Below are 19852 nucleotides of genomic sequence, written 5' to 3' on the forward strand. Positions count from 1 at the left end.
CGGGTGTTCCCCGGCTCTCCCCTCTCCGACACGCCTGGCCACCCCCATCTCGGCCGCCTATCCCCGGGGCCCCCGTGGCCTCAGCTCAGTCGCCAGTCCCGGTCCCAGTCGACCCTGCCCTCCGCCCACTCCCTTCGGCCACTCGGCGCCGGTTCCCGCCTCCGTTGACCCAGCCCGGTAGCTCCCCACCTCGGCTGCCTCCTGCCCCCTCCCACTTCAGCCGCCTGCCCCGACCCCCGGACCCCGCTGGGCCGTCCCTCTCCCTTTGGCCACCTCCATCCCACCCCGGCTCCCGTACACCCCGCTGGACCGCCACCTTTCCCTCGACCGCCCCCCTCCCCCCGACTTGGTCCAGCCCCCTAGACCCTGCGGAGCCGCCCCCCGCTCGGCCCTCCCTCTTTGGGGTCGTGGCGGCAGGGGGAGGGGCCGCCCGCCGGCCCCAGCGTGCGTGGCAGGCGCTCCCGGCTCTGCTCTGCCGGCCTCCCTTCCCGGGAGGCGGGGTCGGCGCCGCGGCGGCGGCGGCGGCGGCGGCGGCGGCAGCGGAGCCAGGCCCACTCCTCCTTCCTCGCTCGCCCGGCCTCCTTCCTCGCCCGCCCGCTCGCTTTCTCTCTCACGGCCGCTCCGACGCCAGCAGCGCCCGCGTGCCGCTCGCCCAGCCCCGGGGGAGCCTGAGGAAGTTTCCTGGGCCGCGCGCCCCGCTCGCTCGCCTCGCAGTCCGCGGCTTCACTCGCCGCCGCGCCCGCCATGCCCTCGGCCAAACAAAGGGGCTCCAAGGGCGGCCACGGCGCCGCGAGCCCCTCGGAGAAGGGCGCTCACCCGTCGGGCGGCGCGGATGACGTGGCGAAGAAGCCGCCGCCGGCGCCGCAGCAGCACCCGCCGCCGCCGCCCGCGCCGCATCCGCAGCAGCACCCGCCGCAGCAGCCGCAGAACCAGGCGCACGGCAAGGGCGGCCACCGCGGCGGAAAGTCCTCCGCCGCTGCCGCCGCCGCCGCCGCCGCCTCGTCCTCCGCGTCCTGCTCGCGCAGGCTCGGCCGGGTGCTCAACTTTCTCTTCTACCTCGCCCTGGTGGCGGCGGCCGCCTTCTCGGGCTGGTGTGTCCACCACGTCCTGGAGGAGGTCCAGCAGGTCCGGCGAAGCCACCAGGACTTCTCCCGGCAGAGGGAGGAGCTGGGTCAGGGCTTGCAGGGCGTCGAGCAGAAGGTGGGTACCCCGGTCCCCCAGACCCCGTGCGCCCGGCGGCTTGCCCACGCACCCACGGCCGGGCCCCCTCGTGCCCTCCCGGCCGGGCCCCTCGCCGGCCTAGGCCCAGTGTCCTCCGCCAGCGGCCCGGGGTGCCCCCGCCCCGGCCCCCTAGTTCCGAAGCAGTCCCCAGACCCTCTTTGTTAATGGCCGCGGAGGAATCGGCCCCGAGGGATGGACCACTTCGAGGATGGTCTGGCCGGTCCGGGAGGGTGGGCCAAGGGCCTGTCACAGGACATTAGCGGTGACCTGTAAGGAAGCCGGCAGGCTCTGGGAAGCCCATTCTTTTTGGATTAGGAACCGCTGAATGGGCAGAGTTGTCTGAAGAGGAGGTTGGAAGGGAAGCCAGCGCATCCCTGGAAGCCTCGGGCAAGGCCGCACCTCTGCTCTCCCAGTGGGAGACATCTGAGCCAGATTTTAATAGACCTGGAGCCTGGGGAAAGAAAAGCTAGAAGTCTTACTCGTTTGTGTAGTTCTAATGAAATAGCTCATCTCTTTAGGCTCCTTGCCCTTTATTGGACCAGTGTACCTATGTGGGCCTTGGAAGTAGCATATTTCAGCTTTAGAGGAAAGGAAAGGCCAAAAATACTAGGTCATACTGGTGAATAATACCACATTTATATGGTGTTTAGAGGGCTTACTCACTTATTATCTAATTCTCATAGCAACCCTGGGAGGGAGGACTGGCAGTTTTGACTCCATTTTCCAGACCAGAAAATTGAGGTTTAGAGATTAAGTGAATTGATAAAGACCCCAGCTCTTGAGTGGCAGACTGCATGACAGTGTTTAGGCCACTGCGGAGTGCAGGGTCCACAGGGGCCTATTTCAGGTATGGATGGACCTCCCTTTCAACACGAAGTTGCTCAGGTTCCATCCTTTCTGTTTTTTTCCTACACCAAGTGCAGCTCCCTCAGCCTCATTCCTGCGTCCTCCCCTAATGTCATTGCTCAATGAAAGTTGGTTGCATGATCGAAACAAAAAATCCCGCCACCACTTCTGAGCCCGGAACTGCTGCCTTCTTTTCCCAGCATGCTGCCTGCCCTGCCAAGTTTCTATCGACTTGTGTGGAATATGCAGGACTAGGAATTTCCTCCTAAGACTGGCAGAGCAGCTGGGGTGAGTCATCTCACTCCATGCTGCAGGCCAAGGGAGGTGACTTCTCGAAGGGAATTAAGTAGGCAGTGCTGCTTTGCCTATCCTGAATGTCAAATCATTCTTAAAAAATAGACATACTGCTAGAGTATAATCACTAGCCTCTCAGTTTCCTCTCTTCGATCCACCCACTTACCAATCAATCATAATATTTGGTGAAGTCTGATGGTCATATGGCTCCTCGTAGGCCCTGTGGAGGGTGCGAAGGTGCAAAAGACAAATCCTATTTGTGAAGCAGCACACAGGTGGGTTTCAGCTGAGGGTGACTGCTGTGCGAGTTCAGAAGAGAGAGAGGGTGGAGTTTGCCCAGTCCTGTATCCTGGTGGCCAGGATAGTGCCAGTCTAGATCTAGATGGTAATGGATAACTGTTGAGAGAAGGAGTGAAGAACAGACAGGTTTGTTTGGGGGACAGCACGTGGTTACCCTGCCTGTAGCAGAGTAACATAGGAAGCTGTGAGGGGGGAGGAAGTAACATAGGAAGCTGTGAGGGGGGAGGCGGAGGTCGAGGCCGAGATGGTGGAGGTCTTGAACTGAGGTGGAAGAAATTGAACTTGATTCTCTCTCTGCTTCCTCCCTGCCCCTCCCTTATTCTCCTTTCAGGTTCCCACCCCTCCTCCATCACAGCTTTGTACAGATTCCTTTCCTTTTGGGGACTCAGTTTTCCCATGTCCACATTAAGGGGAGGGCTCTGTCCAGATTTTAAGAGTCCATCTGGCTGTAAACCATTGAAATCATGACCTTTCTTTTAATTTAGTGGTGTAATCAAGCTAATATTTAATCCTTCATATTTACTGTGCACTCATCTCTTTTGACTGTCACAAGCCCAACAGGTAAGGACTGTTATGATCCCCCTTTCCCAGATGAAGAAAGTGAACACAAGGAAGCTAAGGAACTCTGCGTGGTTACACACCTGGCAAGTGGCAGGGCTAGGACTCAAACTGCAGTGAATTCCTAGAACACTCTTAACCAGTCGCCTGTTCATCGTGCTATCTTTCCCATGCCTTGCCTGCTACCTAGTAGGTGTTCAATTGATGCTTATTTCATTGACTTGGAACTCAGAACATGCCCAGAACGGGGGCATTTGGCACACAGGATCTTCCACAGTGTGTGGCCACTTCCCTCTGCACCTCCGGGGTGGCCAGGAAATGTTATTCTGCATTGAGGAGTGAGTAGTGATGGATGGGCCCTCTGACAACCTAAGTTTGAGCCTCTCACTGCCCTCTCTGTGAGGTTTGGTGGGGGCTGGGGTTTGCTTCTTCGCAGGGACATATTCTTACGGTATTATTTTGTTCATAATTAGTCTTCACTGTGGGCCAGGCATTCCCAGCCACCCTCTGAGGCGTTAGCACCATTTCATAGATGAGCCAGCTGAGCCTGGAGTGGTTGTGTCTCTCGTTCAGGGACGTGCAGACCCTCAGCGGTGGAGGTGGGGCTGGAGTCAGAGCAGCGTGACCCTGAAGCACGCTACTCCACTGCCCTTTGCATGCCCACCTGGTCTCTCGTTCTCAGATGCTCTCGGTATTGGGACACGGCCCAGGTCTGCTGAATGGGCCAAGAGGCTGGTCTGTTCTTACCCTGAAGATTCAGCAGGCACACGTGGGTGCAGGGCTTCAGAAAATGTTGGTAGTTCAGCTCTAGGCCCTCTGAAGGGCCTGGGTTGCTCTGGCAGATCCAGGGTGGCGTAGAGTATAGGAGTAGGCTTAGGCCTGGTGGGGATTGTTTAATGAGACTAAAAGCTATTTGTGGATGAGTGAGTTCTCTGGTTGTATTTCTTTGTTTTCTCATCTTGACTCTGGGCTAGGAGTCAAGGCTTGAGGCTGAGGCAGCATCTCCTCCAGGCACTCAGTGCACTTTGAACATGCTTCCTTCTGAGCGTGTCACTGGAGGCTAAGAGCGCAGGTTCTAAAGTCAGACATTCTTGGATTTTGATGCTCAGCTCTACCACTTCCCAGGCTCCTGCTTTGTAAAATGGGGATTAATAGGAGCTACCAACTCATGAGATTATTATCAGGGTGGATTGGGATGATGTCTCTGAAGTGCTTTGCATAATCATTGGTATACATCAAGTGTCCTGTTGAATGTGAGCCACCACTATTCTCTTCTCCTACCCCCTGCTGTGAGCTCCCTGATGACAGGGAACCTGTCTTAGCGTTACTTTGCTCTGGCATCTTGTCCACCACTTAGTGGGTATCCGCCATATTTTGGGGAAACATGTATCCACTGCATATTGATTATTATTTTTTTTTAATATTTATTTGGTTGCGCTGGGTGTTAGTTGCGGCAGGTGGGTTCCTTAGTTGTGGCCTGCATGTGGGATCTAGTTCCCCTGCCAGGGATCGAACCTGGGCCCCCTGCATTGGGAGCGTGGAGTCTTATCCACTGCGCCACCAGGGAAGTCCCCTGCATATTGATTATAATGAGGTCTTTGCATGTGAAGGTGAACAGCTCACAACACCATCACAGGGAGACACTTTTTGTACTCTTTTCAGTGTCACGGGTTGATTTGTTTGGTTTCATCCATAATTTCTGATCTAGTCTCCTTCCTAGCCATTTGTAAAGAGCCAGCCCAGGTTAGGAGTGACAGTCAGGGGTTGGGGGAAATAGACCAGCTCTGTCTTCATCAGGCCTTTCTCTGTAAATGCGTTCATTCTTTGATTCATTCAGAAAACAGTGATGAACGTCTGCCATGTTGCAGGTAGTGTGCCTACCTGTTCACACCTTTGTTTTGAATGCTGTGCTCAGAACAGGCAGCTTCTGTGATTGAATAACCTAATTTCAGAGGTGAGCTCTAGGTTATATTTGGTTAAGCCGGGAAATCGTCTAGTATTCTGGAGTCCTTGAGAATCTTATTCTAATCTGTCTTAACATCATAGACCGGTGGACGCCAGAAAGGACTTTAGAAACCTATTTGTTAATAGATGACGAGCTTGGGACTTGGAATATGAGTGTGACTTACTTGTGCTCACAGAGCTGGTTATTGGTGGTGCTGGAACTAGAGCCCGGGGTCCTGTTCACCTATAGCATTTGCCCTTTGGCATTGGGCCAAGGGTGGGCTAGGAATCTCCAGACTTCTGAGCTACTCCAGAAGAAAGATTAAATGATAATGAAGGTGACAGTTACTGTTTATTGATCATTATGTGTTAGGCACAATTTAAGCACTTTACATATTAATATGTAAAGTGGATTAAGCTCACTTCATCCTCACAAGACAAGCCTACGACTTAGGTACAGTACTATCTTTGTTTCCATCCTGTGGGTGAGGAAACCAAGGCACAGATATGCTAAATAACTTGCCCAAGATCACACAGCTAGGAAGTGTCCAAGCTAGGATTTGAACATGGGCAGTCTGGTTCCAGAACCCATGCTATTTTATTTTTTTAGCTGTCCATCATGGAAATGTTCAAGCATAAACAAAAGAAGAGATCAATATAGGGAATACTGTTTTCAATAATTATCAGTTTTTTGCTATTTTAATTTCATCCCCTCACCAGCCCTTCCTCCGCCCTTTTTGTTGTGCTCTTTTTGGGCTGGAGGTGGAGCAGTATGGGTCTGAAGCACTCTACTCCACCACCGTGTTGGGTGCACACGTGTTGGTTGTCTTGTTCTCAGATGCTCTGATGCTCTCGGTATTGGGAAATGGCCCAGGTCTGCTGAATGGCTTAAGCATGGGCAGAGAAGCTGGCCTGTCCTTCCCTGGAAGATTCAGTGGGCACAGGTGGGTGCAGGGCTTCAGAAAATATTGTCAGTTCAATTCTAGACCCTCTGAAGGGCTCCTGTGGCCCTGGCAGACCCCGTGGATAGTGATCTAATTTTAATTTTGACTGACACATTAGTTGACCCAAAGTATTGTGGGATTTATTTCTAACAAATAAAGAGTTCCTTTCCGTTCTTTCCTTTTCTTCTCCTTTGCTTCTTTTGACAAAACACAGTATATTACACCTAACAAGGTTAACAGTAATTCTTGATTATCACCTAATACCCAGTCCAAAATCAGATTTCCCTGACTTTCTCAAAAATATGTCTCTTTTACAGTTGGTTTGTTTGAAGCAGGATCCATATAAGTCCACACATTACATTTAATTGAGAAATCTCTTAAGTTTCTTTTAATCTCTAATAGTTTCTTATATTTCCCCCTTTAAATATGCCATTTCTTTGTTGAAGATCCTGATTATTTGTCCTGCAGAATTTTCTACATTGTGGATTTGACTGTATCCTCATGGCATGTTTCACTCTTGTATGTTTTCTGTGAATTGGTGGTTAGATCTAGAAACTTGACAGATTTGGATTCTTTTTTCTTCTCTCTTTTTTTTTTTTTTTTTTTTTTTTGGCAAGAAAGCATTTTAGGTGGTACCATGTGCCACATCAGGATGAAGCCCAGGCCATTAATAATCATACTCAGCCTCTCAGTACATTAAACCTGCTCCTGGGGGTGGTTCCCAGGTCAGACCCTGTTTAGGGTAGAATTTATTTAGAATAAAGGTGTAGTGGCAAACAGGATCATAATGTGTTCACAAAGCGAGAAAATGCTAAGGGTCACTGGTCCACTGATCACATTTTCAGGTGAGGACAGTGATTTGTTCAGGGCCACACAGCTACAGGTGGTGAGCAGAGACCTGAACCTTGTCTCTTGCCTCCCTGCCCAGTGTCTCCCATGTGCCTCAGCTTTGTTTCTGTGAAAACTTGAGACTCTTTCAGTTGCAAGAGCTAAAAATTCAGCTTAAACTGGCGTAAACAGAGATGGAGGAAGGGAAAGAATTTATTGGCTCAAACAAAAAAGTTCCAGAGTAGGTTCCTTCAGTATAGCTGTATCCAGGGATTTAAATTGTGTCTTCAGAACTTGACCTTGCCATCTCTTAGTTCTGCTTCCCTCTGTGATGGCTGGATTTGTAGGCAGGCGTTGGTCATGTGCTGGTCTGAGCTGTTCCAGGCTTCCCTCATCCTATAGCTAGCAATCCCAGTAGAAAGAGGTTTCCCTTCCCAATAGTTTTAAGAGAAGTTTTGGAGTCGATTTGTTGGTCTGCTTTAGGCCACATGCCCATCCGCGGGCTAGTCACTGTGGTTCCAGGAGCAGGTGGGGAAGTGGGTGGACGGAAAGCATTGATTGGTCAGGCCTGGAGCACTTGGAGCCGGCCTTGGGGTTGGTCCCCCAAACCACATGGGCTGTGTGCAAGGACGGTTCCCTAAAGGAAGAATGATGGTACTGTTCTGGAGGAGGAGGGACCTGTAAGCTGGGCAAACGAAAAGAAATACGGCTGAATCGCATAAAACCCATCAGCTCTTCTCCGTGGTTAACATCTGGATTTTGGTTACAGGTGCAGTCTCTGCAAGCCACGTTCGGGACTTTTGAGTCCTTCCTGAGAAGCTCCCAACATAAACAAGATCTCACAGAGAAAGCCGTGAAGCAAGGGGAGAGCGAGATCAACCGCATCAGTGAAGTTCTACAAAAACTCCAGAATGAGATCCTCAAAGACCTCTCAGATGGGATCCACGTGGTCAAGGACGCCCGGGAGCGGGACTTCACGTCCCTGGAGAACACGGTGGAGGAAAGGCTGACTGAGCTCACCAAGTCCATCAACGACAACATCGCCATCTTCACCGAGGTCCAGAAGAGGAGCCAGAAGGAAATAAACGACGTGAAGGCCAAGGTCGCCTCTCTGGAAGACTCGGAGGGATACAAGCAGGATTTGAAAGCCTTGAAGGAAGCGGTGAAGGAAATACAAACCTCGGTGAAGTCCAAAGAGAAGGACATTGAGGCCCTGAGAAGCACAGTCCAGACCATGGAGTCTGATGTCTACACGGAGGTCAAAGAGCTGGTGAGCCTCAAACAGGAGCAGCAGAGGTTCAAGGAGGCGGCCGATTCGGAGCATCACACCCTGCAGGCGCTCATGGAGAAGGTCCTCCGGGCGGAGGAGTCGGCCGCCCGCCTCCCCGAGGAGATCCGGGGACTCGAGGAGGAGCTCGGCCAGCTCAAGGCCGCAGCCCTCAGGCCAGAAGAAGACGGGGTCTTCAGACCCTCCGAGGCCTTCGAAACGCTCCAGAAGGAGAGCCAGGGCTTGGACTCGCGGCTGCAGAGCGTGGAAGATGGGGTGCAGGCGGCGCGGGCGGCCTGGGAGCACCACCGCGAGACGCTGGAGGCCCTGCGTGCGCAGAGCGAGGAGCAGGCGCGGCACCTGGCGGACCTGCAGGAGCGCGTGGCCGGCCTGGGCCCCGCCCGCGACGCAGACGTTGACGCGGACGCCGGCGGCCTGGCGGGCAGGGTGCACGGCCTCGGTGAGGCCCAGCTCTCCCTGGTCGGAGACGTGGACGAACTGAAGCGTCGCGTGGCCGAGCTTCCCGGCGCCGTGGAGGCGCTACAGAAGGTACAGGAGCAGGTCCGCACGCTGCTCAGCCGCGACGCTGCCGCGCCCCCCCAAGACCTGCTGGACAGACTCTCCTCTCTGGACAACCTCAGAGCCTCCGTGGGCCAGGTGGAGGCGGACTTGAAAATGCTCAGGACTGCCGTGGACAGTTTGGTCGCGTACTCAGTGAAGATTGAGACCAACGAGAACAACTTGGAGTCAGCCAGAAGTTTGCTAGAGGACTTGAGGAATGACCTGGATAGGTTGTTTGTGAAAGTGGAAAAGATTCACGAGAAAGTCTAAATGGATTGCGTGTGCAGGGTGCGGATGGCGAGTCCAGTTTCTCATGACCAAAAAATGTGTGGTTCGCCCCCGCGCCCCTCCCCCCAGGGCCTGGTCCCTCCCGAAGAGCCGGCCACACCACCGGGACCACTGGGGCCTTCTGTGTTTTTGTGCCCGGTTAATTTATTTACGATGGTTACCACGCGCTATCGGTTGCGCAGGCCTTCTGCTGCTGCTTTGGGTGGGTTTCCGGAAGGCCCGGCCCCTGTGCATCAGAGGTGCCTTCTGGAAGGGATGTTTCTCCCTAGTGTCAGGGAAGAACCGTAGTGGCTGCAACCGAGGATAAACAGAAGCAGATTAACCTCAGAAACCCTGCCTGGCTGGCAGATTTCAAGTTAAAAAAAAAAAAGTGGGGGGAGGAGGTACTTTTTTTTCTAATTGTCTTTAAGGAAAATTCATTTCACTTTTTTTTTTTTTTTTTTAGTACTTCTGGCCGAGGTTTTAATGAGCTGTCACTCACTTCTTGTCTTCCACTTTAAACTGGTTACAGCTCATAAATGTCAGCTCTGAATTGGGAGGGGGACAAGCCCCTCCATCTTTAGTTGAAAAGAGTCAGCTGCTTGGTGGTCTGTGGGGTACGTGTCTTTTCCATTCCTGAACCATTTCTCCATCTCAATGATAACTATGCAAAAGAATCCAGACGGTTCAGAATGTGAAGGCACAACCCCCCCAGAGTCCCCTGTGGCCGAACTATGTCGCCTCTTGGTAGGGTCCCCAAATAATGTGTTTAGAATAAGGGTTTAGAATCCCTGAGAAGGGAATCCTTGGATTCCTTAAAGAAATGTATTATGAGAGCTGCTCATAAAGGCATAGGCTGCCTCCCTGGGGAATGGAGGCCACATCTTTATTTTACCACGATGTCCCTGAAGAGGTTTGCTGTCAGCAGACCCCATCCATCAGTGAGGAACACGTGCATTTTCTGTAGCTGTTTGCTGTTTCCCTTCTCCTTTGAGCTGTACTGTCCTTTAATGGCTGTCTTGCCCTTTAAAAAAGAAAAAAAAAAAAAAAAAGGAAAAGAAAACGGAAAAAAAAGGTTTGTTTAGTTTACTGTGAAATGAACTGTATGGCTTATTTACAGTATTTTTAATTCTTAATAAACACTTGAGCTTTGTTATATGACTTTTCCAGAGTGGTTGCTTTCTGAGAATTTAGTAACTTTTAACGATGTATGTTATTAACACGCAGTATTCAGGATTAGAAAGATGGGGAAGTTTTCAATTTTAAGACTTTTTTTCAATTCTAAAACCAAGATGGCCTCCCTCTTAGGCCTGGGGACATAGTTTTGATTGATTATTAGCAGGTTTGTTTATAGGTCATTGCTTGACTCCAAATCTTAGCTATAGCAGAGGGTCTAAACCCTGGCTACCTATTAGAATCTTCTAGGAGCTTTTAGAAATGCCTGGGGCCCATCCCCATGGATTCAGATTCAGTGGGTGTACAGAGGGCTGGCACTAGCATTTTAAAGGCTCCCTAGCTGATTCTAATGCACAGCCAGGTTTAAAGACCACTGTCTTGGAATATCTTGGTGACCTTTGGCCCCCCTGTAAACCTGGGCATGTTTCCTTTACTTCCCAGGTTGCCATCCACCTGCCACTTAATAAGGGATACTGTTTACTGAATCGAGTACCTGTATGCCAGGCATGGTGCTTAGCACTTCATAGGCCTCTGTTTATTCCTCCTAATACTCCCTGGAGGTAGGCAGTGTCATTCCCCGTTTTACAGAGGGGAAGCAGGCTGAGAAGCATCATGTATGATCATTAGCTAGGAAGTGGCAGGACTGAGGTTTGAACCCAGCCCCTGCTCTTAACTGTGGCAGCATCCTCCAGCTTCCAGCAGCACAAGTACAGGGTCACACTGACCTGTGCAGCACCTGCCGTCCATTGTTTCAGAGCCAGAGGCTACAGGAGCTATTTTCTCTCCCACTCAGGGAGTAGAGGGAGGCCAAGACCTGAGTGCATACGGAGGTTTAAGCCTCCTTTCTGGCTGGAGGGTCCCTCATCTTTGAACTTCTCTGCAAGTCATTCGGCGTCCTGGAGGGAGACAGATCCTTAAGGCTTCACAACTCTTTCTCCCAAAGCAGTTTGCAATCAGGATGGGCCCTTTATAGGTGTTAGAAATCATCTGTATTTTTATTTTGAAGTCAGAGAGTTTATGTTTTAATAGCTTGTTTTGCCCTCTTTGGGGGAAGGTGCTGAACAGCATAAACTCCCATGTGTGGAGCCAATTAAGTTCTTGTTCCTTCTCAGCTTGGTTGGTTGCATCAGGCATATTCTTGCTCTTTTACCATCATTTCTGCAGTCTAACCTCAGACTGTGGAGTAGTTTAATATATTCTCATTTAATATTAATAGTTGAAAACATCTACAAGGGTCAGAGAAGTAGTTAGATATAAATTCAAGTGGTGAAAATAAAAGGAATGCATTATGAGATAGATCTCACCCCAAATAACAATCACAATTCAGTCTTGCTCGTGTCTGCTCACTCATTCATTCAGTGGACTTTTATTGAGCCCATAGCCAGACATTTTGCTAGGTATCAGTGAATTCAAGATGCACTCGACAGGATCCTTATCCTTAAAGGACCTGTAGCCAAGTGGGAATGACAGTCACGTAAGCTGGTAGATGTCATAAGGAATTACAGGTGCTCTAGCCGGGTGTAATGGGGTACAGAATAGGGAGTGGCCAGTTCTGCCAGGCTTGGGCTGGGGTGGTTAGAATAGGTTTGCAAAGGCCTATGGGAAGTCTCTTGGAATGTGTCCATGAGTAATGGGAACCCTCAGGAAACATGAGTTTGCCCCGCCCTTTGAACAGGCGATAGGCACGAGTAATTGAAGGTATTGATTAAACTGCAGATGGTCCAGCACCAGGATAATAGGCTGCGGTGAAATTCCTCAAGCCAGACTGGCAGCACGCTGGTAAGGAGACTGCTCCGCCACATCCCATGTCACTTAGAATAGTGACGATGATGATGGTGATGATGACACCTCACGGGATGATTGTGAGCGTTGAATGAGGCCATGGGTGGAGAGGCTTTAGCCTGACACGGCACCTGGCACATAGTAAGAGCTCCAGTGCTCATTCATGTGCAGCCACACCAGAGGGTAAAAGATTGAAATACTTCTGTGCTGCTTGGTAAATAGCTGCAGCCCTGAGCCCCCTGAGTGCCCTCCCTCGGGACCACTAACCTCCTTACAGTCCAACAACTAATAGGCTAAAACCTTGGTGTAGTGGGGTCTCCAGGACCGTGCTTCACCCTCATGGAAGCATTAGTACTCATGGGTGGGCACCCATGCTTTGCCAGGGGTTAAATATTTTGCAATCACCCTATGTCTTCCTCAAAACATGATTCTGAGCTACTGATCTGTTTTTCCAGTAACATCTGGACACCCTGCCCCCACTGCCTAACATCTCACAGGGTTCAAAACTGAAGTCATCACTTTCCCCTGGAGTCAGTGGAACCACTGCTCCCTCATTGCTTGAACCAGAAGCTCAGGAGTCACCCATGTCTCCCCACCTCTCTCTTTTCCTGTCCCTCCGCATCCACTCGGGTTGAAGCCCAGACACAGCCACCCCCATCCCACTCCTCCCAGCCTTCACTCCATCACCAGATGGTGCCTGAATTCCAGCAGCAACCCCTGACTGCACCCCCTGCCTGTTAACACAGAAACGTGGTTTGTGCACTCAATATTCATTCAACAATACTCGGAGAGTACCGCTCTTTGCTGGACAAGGAGGAGATGACAAGGAACAAGACAGATATGGTTCCTGCCTTCATGATGCTCGTGGTCCAGGTGGGAGGAGACCAGCAGTAAATGTGGAAAGAAACAGAGCTAAATGTACAAACTGCAGTCTGTGTCTTGAAGGATACGAACAGCCCCTATTTGGCCTCCCCTGTCCCTAGCCTGGTTCCCATTCGGGGAATCCTCCATGGGTAACTGGTGTGATCTTTCTCGAAAGCTCTGAGAAAGAGACTTTCTCAAAAGTTACCCTGTGTCCTTTCCCCACTAAATACTTCAGTGTCTCCCCTTTGGCTTCAGAAGAAAATCCCAGTTAAAAACCTGTGCTCTGAATTACTCTATAACTGATTTATTTTCTTCACTTAAAAATACCTAGTCCTGGGACTCTCCTGGTGGCACAGTGTTTAAGAATCTGCCTGCCAATGCAGGAGACACGGGTTCGATCCCCGGTCTGTGAAGATCACACATGCCGTGGAGCAACTAAGCCCATGTGCCACAGCTACTGAGCCTGCGCTCTAGAGCCCGTGAGCCACAACTACTGAGCCCACATGCCACAATTACCGAAGCCCATGCGCCTAGAGCCTGTGCTCCACAACAAGAGAAGCCACTGCAATGAGAAGCCTGTGCACCACAACGAAGAGTAGCTCCCGCTCGCAGCAACTAGAGAAAGCCCACACGCAGCAACGAAGATCCAACAGAGCCAAACATAATAAATAAATAAATTTATTAAAAAAATACCTAGTACTTCTTGGATTTACTTTTTATTGAAGTATAACATGGGTGCTCTAAGGCATACACATCTGAAGTACACAGCTGAATGAATTTCTACACATGACACACCACATGCTAACCACCGGATCAAGATATACATTTTCAGTACCCAAGAAGCTTCCTATGCCCCATAGTCAATAAGCTCCCAAAGTAACCACTCTTCTGACTGCCTTCACCATAGATTACTTTAGCCCGTTTTTGATTTTTATATAGATGGAATCATACCATATAAGACCTAGCATTCCTTAAAACAAACAAACAAACAAAAAACAGCTTTATTGAGTTATAATTCACATACTACAAAATCTACCCTATTAAAATATACAATTGTTCTTAGTATATTTACAGAAGGCTGGACACATTCTCATTTGATAAATCTTGCCTCTGTCACATATTAAAAAAAAATGTGGCACATAGTAGGTGCTCAATAAACAGCATCTGTTTGAGTGCATATGATTTTTGAACTGGATAACACATTTTGGCATCTCCATCTTACTGGTCAATGACTCTGAGATGAGAAAAGAGGGTGAGGTGTGGTGGAAATATTCTTCCTCTCGCCTCTCTGGCTGGATCCACAGGGAAGGAGGTGAAAACCACAGAGGCAGGGGCTTTGACAGTCCTTCCCCCTCCTCAGGCTGTGTTTGGTCGAAGTGTGGATTCCACAAGTGGCTGTGTATTATGAACCAGGCAGAATTGCATTTGCTCTGGGAGATGAGATGAAGGATGAGGTCTCCTTTCCTTGCGAGATTCCCAGCTGAAAAAGGGACACAGATTGTAAACAGCACATGTAGTGTGACGTGTGCAGCGGTAAAGGGATGCATACAGGAGGGACTGATGAGGTCCTGGACCTCTGTTTTTGCCTGCCCAGCATCAGTCCTCCCTTGTTTGGCAACAGCTCCTCTGTTTTTCTTCAGAACATCACTCCTTCCCCCTTCTCAGTCCACTGCGCTTTGATGAGACTGACTGGGATAAGCACATGACCCAGGATTGGCCAGTGAGAAATCCCATTCTCCTGGTCTGATTTGTTCAAGATGAACACATATCCCAATCTTATCCATTGCTGCTGGAACTTTCTAGAAAGGAGTGCCCTCTGTCCACTGGCAGGATATAAGTCCAGGGCTGCTAGGGGCCACCCTATGTGGAGAGACCACTGAGAATGAAGCCAGCATAGAGGAAAGCAAAGCCAAGAGATGGTACTAGACAGATTCCTGATGACATAGTATGAGCACCTGGATCCAGCTGTGCCTGAAGCTCCACAGGCCATGTTCTTTACCACACAGACTTCTACACCATCGTGCATTTCATATGGACACAAGGTGACATGGAACCATGTAAATGACGGGCATAGTGGCAACTGCTTATGACTAAAATAACTGTAAACACCTAAAAAGTCTGGTAACCTGATCAATAACTACTTTGTCACTTGTTCATACAATGGACCTCAAAACAATAATAAAAATAAATTAAACCAGAATCCTGTGTATCAGTGTGGATGGATTGCTCAACTAAATGCTGAGTGAAAAAAAAAAGCTGCAGAAGAAAATACATAGTATGAAAACTTGTATATAAAATGAAGGAAGCATACAAAGTAATACTATATATTATAGTAAAAGGATCAAGAAATGGCTAGGATACTGACTATCCACATTCAGATTGATCTCTTCGGCTAAGTGGGGGCTACCTGGGCATTCATTATATTATTCTTAGTATCTTTTTTCTTCTCTCAACAATTTATTATGAAAATTCAGACAAAAAATGGGAAGAATTGTGAAGTGAACACATACATTTACCACTGAGATACTGCAATGAACATTTTACTATCACATATATGTCCATCTCCCCATACATATATATTTTTTTTGATCATGCCATGTGGCTTAAAGGATCTCAGTTCCCTGACCAGGGATTGAACCTGGGTCATGGCAGTGAAAGCCTGGAATGCTAACCACTCGGCCACCAGGGAACTCCCAATCTCTTCATATTCTTGATACTTTTTGCATGTCAGAAATGTTTTGTAATGAAAATTTTTTAAAAAGGGGCACGAAACACATAGGGAAACACTCATACTTTAAAAAATTAAATTATAATTAACATAAAATATTATATTAGTTTCAGGTGTACAACAGTGATTTGATATTGTTAAACATTATGAAATGATCACCACAAGTCTAATAACCATCTGTCACTGTCCAATGTTGTTACAATATTATTGATTATATTCCCTATGCTGTACATTACATCCCCATGACTTATTTATTTAATAACTGGAAGTTTGTACCTCTTATTCCCCTTTACCTATTTCATCTCTTCCCTCCATCCCCTGTCCCTCTGGCAACCACCAGTTTGTTCCCTATATCTATGACTCTGTTTCTGTTTTGTTTTGTTTGTTTGTTTTGTTTTTTAGATTCCGCATATAGTGAGATCATATTTGTCTTTCTCTGTCTGACTCATTTCACTTAGCACAATGCCCTCCAGGTCCATCCACATTTGTCTTGCCATAAATGGCAAGATTTCATTCTTTTTTATGGCTGTGTAATATTTCATTGTATATATATATATATATATATATATATATATATATATATATATATATACACATCTTCTTTATCCATTCATCTACTTAGGTTGCTTCCATATCTTGGCTATTGTAAATAATGCTGCAACAAACATAGGGGTACACGTATCTTTTCAAATTAGTGTTTTTGTTTTCTTTAGGTAAATACCCAGAAGTGAAATTGCTGGATCATCTGGTAGCTCTTTTTTCTGTTTTTTTGAGGAACCTCCATACTGTTTTCCATAGTGGCCGCACCACTTTATATTTCCACCAATGGTGGAAAGCGTTCCCTTTTCTCCACATCCTCGCCACTTGTTGTTTCTTGTCTTTTTGATGATAGCCATTCTGATGGTGTGAGGTGGTAAACCCACACTTTTATTGTTTAAAATAGTGTATATCAGAAAACAAATGATCATCTCCCTATACTTCATGAGGTGCTATATTTAAACATAACTAATTACTTTTCATGATAGCCAAGCTAAATAGCCATGTGGCAGGCCTTAGAGAGCTAAGGCTGAAAAGGGGTTCCAATGTCCCTTATTTTATAGATCAGGGGAGGGGGGACTGAGTCTCAGAGAGAGGAACTTGCTCCCCCAAAGTCACAGACTAGCTGTTAAGGAGACAGGGCCTAGTTCCTTCTCTTCTCTCCCACTTGTTGTTTTGGCTCCATCCCAGGCCTAAGCAAATTTCTGAAATGCCCAGAAGCAAGCAAAGGATCAAGGCAGCTGAGTTCCTGCAGGCAGCGAACTGCATTCTGGGCAGGAAAGTGAGTGGCGCCTTGGCCGTGCTGGGCGTATTGGTCATGAACAGCCAGGAGCAATACATGTTGGGTAATGGGCTGTGCGGAAACCTCAGCCTATCTGCGTATAAATACCTGATAATGTTCTGTTGAAATGCGTGTTATCAATCGGGTGTAGCTGCCTGGTATTAAGATGCTTACCGTCCTATGGAGTCACTCTTAGAAGCTCAGGAACATAGGTCTACATTTCTCATGCGCTGGTATTGTCTTTGTTTGTTTGTTTTTTTGGCCGTGCCCGCATGAGGGATCTTAGTTCCCCTACCAGGGATCGAACCTGTGCCCCCTGCAGTGGAAGCGCGGAGTCGTAACCACTGGACCGCCAGGGAAGTACCCCGGCTGAAGTTTTAAGGACAGGAGGCAGGGCAGAAAAGGACCTGGGATCAGGATGCTGGTCTTAGTTCTGGTCTGCTGGCCTGTGCTTCTTTGGATAACTCATCTTCTCTCTCTGGGCCCCTGTCTGCCGTGCTGTCTGTAAAGTGAGGCGTGTGATAAAAATAAAATGATCTCCAAGTTCTCTTCCAGCTCCAACTTTCCTTGACTTTATCGTCTTATATGATTCTTTGGGAGCATCTTGTGGGCAGCAGGAGGTCTGAGGGAAAAAGAACTAGAGGGTGGGCAAATCCCTGGTGGTCAAGGATAATTTCTGTCTTAACCAAGGCTGTGGTCCTAGCTTCCATCAGTGTCTGGCATACAGTGGATGCTCAAATATTGTCTTTCTTGCTGGGGTGGGGCTAGTGATTTGTTAGATTTGTTATTGGCGATAGCCTCCAGGCTGGGCTGACATCTTGTATAACCTTATCCGAAGTCTGTTTACTTGTAGAATATACCCGGATGCACCAGGAACTCAAACTCTTGAACTTTCAGCTGGGGCATAACCCCAAATCTGTGGGGCTGATACCTGTAGGAACCAGAGGTGCCACTTGAAGTGAGAATTTAGCGCCATCTAGTGTCTAAATTTGGGATCATAGGAATTATTTCTTGAGTTTTTTAGGTATTGTGTTTCAGAAAGGAGGGATAAATCCAGTTGTACCATTAAAATGTACCAAGAAAACCCACTATTTAAAAGACTCATGAGTGTATTGTTATGTGACATGAACACTTTTTTTAATATGTATACTCTCCCCCAAATTAACTCCCTCTGAAAACTTAGGTAATGATAAAGGGTTTTGTTAATAGGAATCTTTTGTTAGTAGAGGCTTAGAAAGTCCTAAAGGCCTTATCCTTCCCACGTCCAACTAGTTCAGAAGGGCAGGCGTTGACCCTTAGAGCAGTCCAATGCTGAATGCTTAGTCATTGACATAAGTAGCAGTCACTCATAATTGTGTATCTGTGTTTTATGTCATACATTAGGTAAAACAAGTTTATCTCACTTAATCCTAGCGATTATCCCAGAAAGTAAGAACGGCAGTCTCTGATTTGCTGATCATTCACAGCAGCTAAGAAAGTTTCATTAATTTGCCCTGACATCACACAGTAATCGTTAGGGCCAGGATTCAGACTCACACTGGTCTGTCACTAACGACTGTTCTCTGTCTACCAAAAATCACATTCTTTTTGCCATAGTGATATAACTGGCATCCCACAATGTCCAAGGATACAACTTTACATACTTGTACTGTGTATATTAATACTGATGGTTAAGGAATTGGGTTCTGGAGCCAGACTCTCTGAGTTCAGATCCTAGCCATAACAATGTCTATCTGTCGGACATAGGGAAAGCTACTCAAGGGCTCCATGCATCAGTTTCCCATTATAAATGGGGATGATGCTAATAACACCTACTTCATAGGGTTGTGTGACCCTTAACACAGTCACTACATCTCAGGTGCTGAGAACAGTGCCCTTCACACAATAAGGTGCTCAGTAAGTAGTACTTCAAAATTGACTGTAAGGCAGGGAGTTGAAAATATGAGTCCTGTGAAATGAGCTCGCCTGTTGTTGGCCGACAAAATGCATGCTGAGAATTTTGAGTCCGAGCACCTCTAGGTGGGCCTGTGTCCTCTAGATCCTCTCAGTTCCCATCACTAACTCACTTCTGCTTCTCCATCCATTTAGGACCCTTGTCTGGTTCTCAAAGGCATTTGGGATTTTGACCTTTGCAGTGTATGAGATGAATTAATGGAAACTCTCAACCCCGAGAAATGGAAACTTTGGGCTCTTTGTAAATCTCTTTTAAGGCCTGCAACTTCACAGCTTTTTACATCAGAGAAGATCTTTGGGTTCTTTCGTCGTGCAATATGGTTTCTCCTGCCAAGAACAGGGGGGCTCTGCTAGCCAAGAACTAGGGCCAGCTCCAGCTCCACCTTACCTCCTTCCACAGATGTCTACTTTCCTCCCATCCTTCCCAGGGAGGAACCAGGCTCCGGAGGTAAGAAGGGGTGCAAGAGAAAGTGAGTGAGATTTGCAGACACAGCCGAGAGCCCCAATCCCTGGAGTTGCTCTGCAGAGAAAGTCTGCCCTGAGGAGCTGTCAGAGCCTCAAGAGTCTTGAAAACTACTCGCAGACCAAAAAGGCAATTTCCCTCCACTGCCAGAAGAGGGCAGTGTAGTGCAGAGGACAGAGAAGATTAGTCCTGGGAGACGCAGGTTCAAGTCCAGACCCTGCTTGGAAGGACATAGCTGTGATCTGCACAATAAGCTTGGCCCCACTTTTCCTGATGTACAGCTCTAAGGTTCTGCGATCCTGTCAGGAGAGAACTGGGATGAACTAGCCAAGAACTCCAAGTCGGCTTATGTAAGTAAGAAACCAGAAATGGAGGAGGGGAGTGGGGGGTGGGTGAGACTGGGGTGGTGGTATGTGCAGCTGAGAAATTTCTTTTGTGAGGGTTCAAACCTCTCTACGTGAATCCAGCAGGGGGAAAAAGCCTTAAAACAGCTCTTTTAGGTCACATGCTCATGTTGGGAGGCATGTCAAACCACCCC

The 19852-nt window shown here is 48.4% G+C and overlaps 1 protein-coding gene across 1 annotated transcript; it reads left to right on the forward strand.

The window, feature by feature from the left end:
• The first annotated feature begins 598 nt into the window (after positions 1 to 598).
• Positions 599 to 10191, forward strand: CKAP4 (cytoskeleton associated protein 4). Its single transcript, XM_057557147.1, has 2 exons — positions 599 to 1200; positions 7705 to 10191. The coding sequence occupies exons 1-2, from the start codon at positions 745 to 747 to the stop codon at positions 9031 to 9033; spliced, it is 1785 nt and encodes a 594-aa protein (XP_057413130.1). The 5' UTR covers positions 599 to 744; the 3' UTR covers positions 9034 to 10191.
• Positions 10192 to 19852: the final 9661 nt, after the last annotated feature.

Source organism: Balaenoptera acutorostrata, chromosome 11, assembly GCF_949987535.1.
Source record: "Balaenoptera acutorostrata chromosome 11, mBalAcu1.1, whole genome shotgun sequence".
Classification (NCBI taxonomy): Eukaryota; Metazoa; Chordata; class Mammalia; order Artiodactyla; family Balaenopteridae; genus Balaenoptera; species Balaenoptera acutorostrata.

What these genes read in the sequence shown, in the direction of transcription:
- CKAP4 (XM_057557147.1), top strand. Translation starts at nt 745, where the DNA reads ATGCCCTCGGCCAAACAAAGGGGCTCCAAGGGCGGCCACGGCGCCGCG. An exon ending in TGCAGGGCGTCGAGCAGAAG is followed by an intron (nt 1,201 to 7,704) that starts GTGGGTACCCCG and finishes TTTTGGTTACAG; the next exon opens with GTGCAGTCTCTGCAAGCCAC.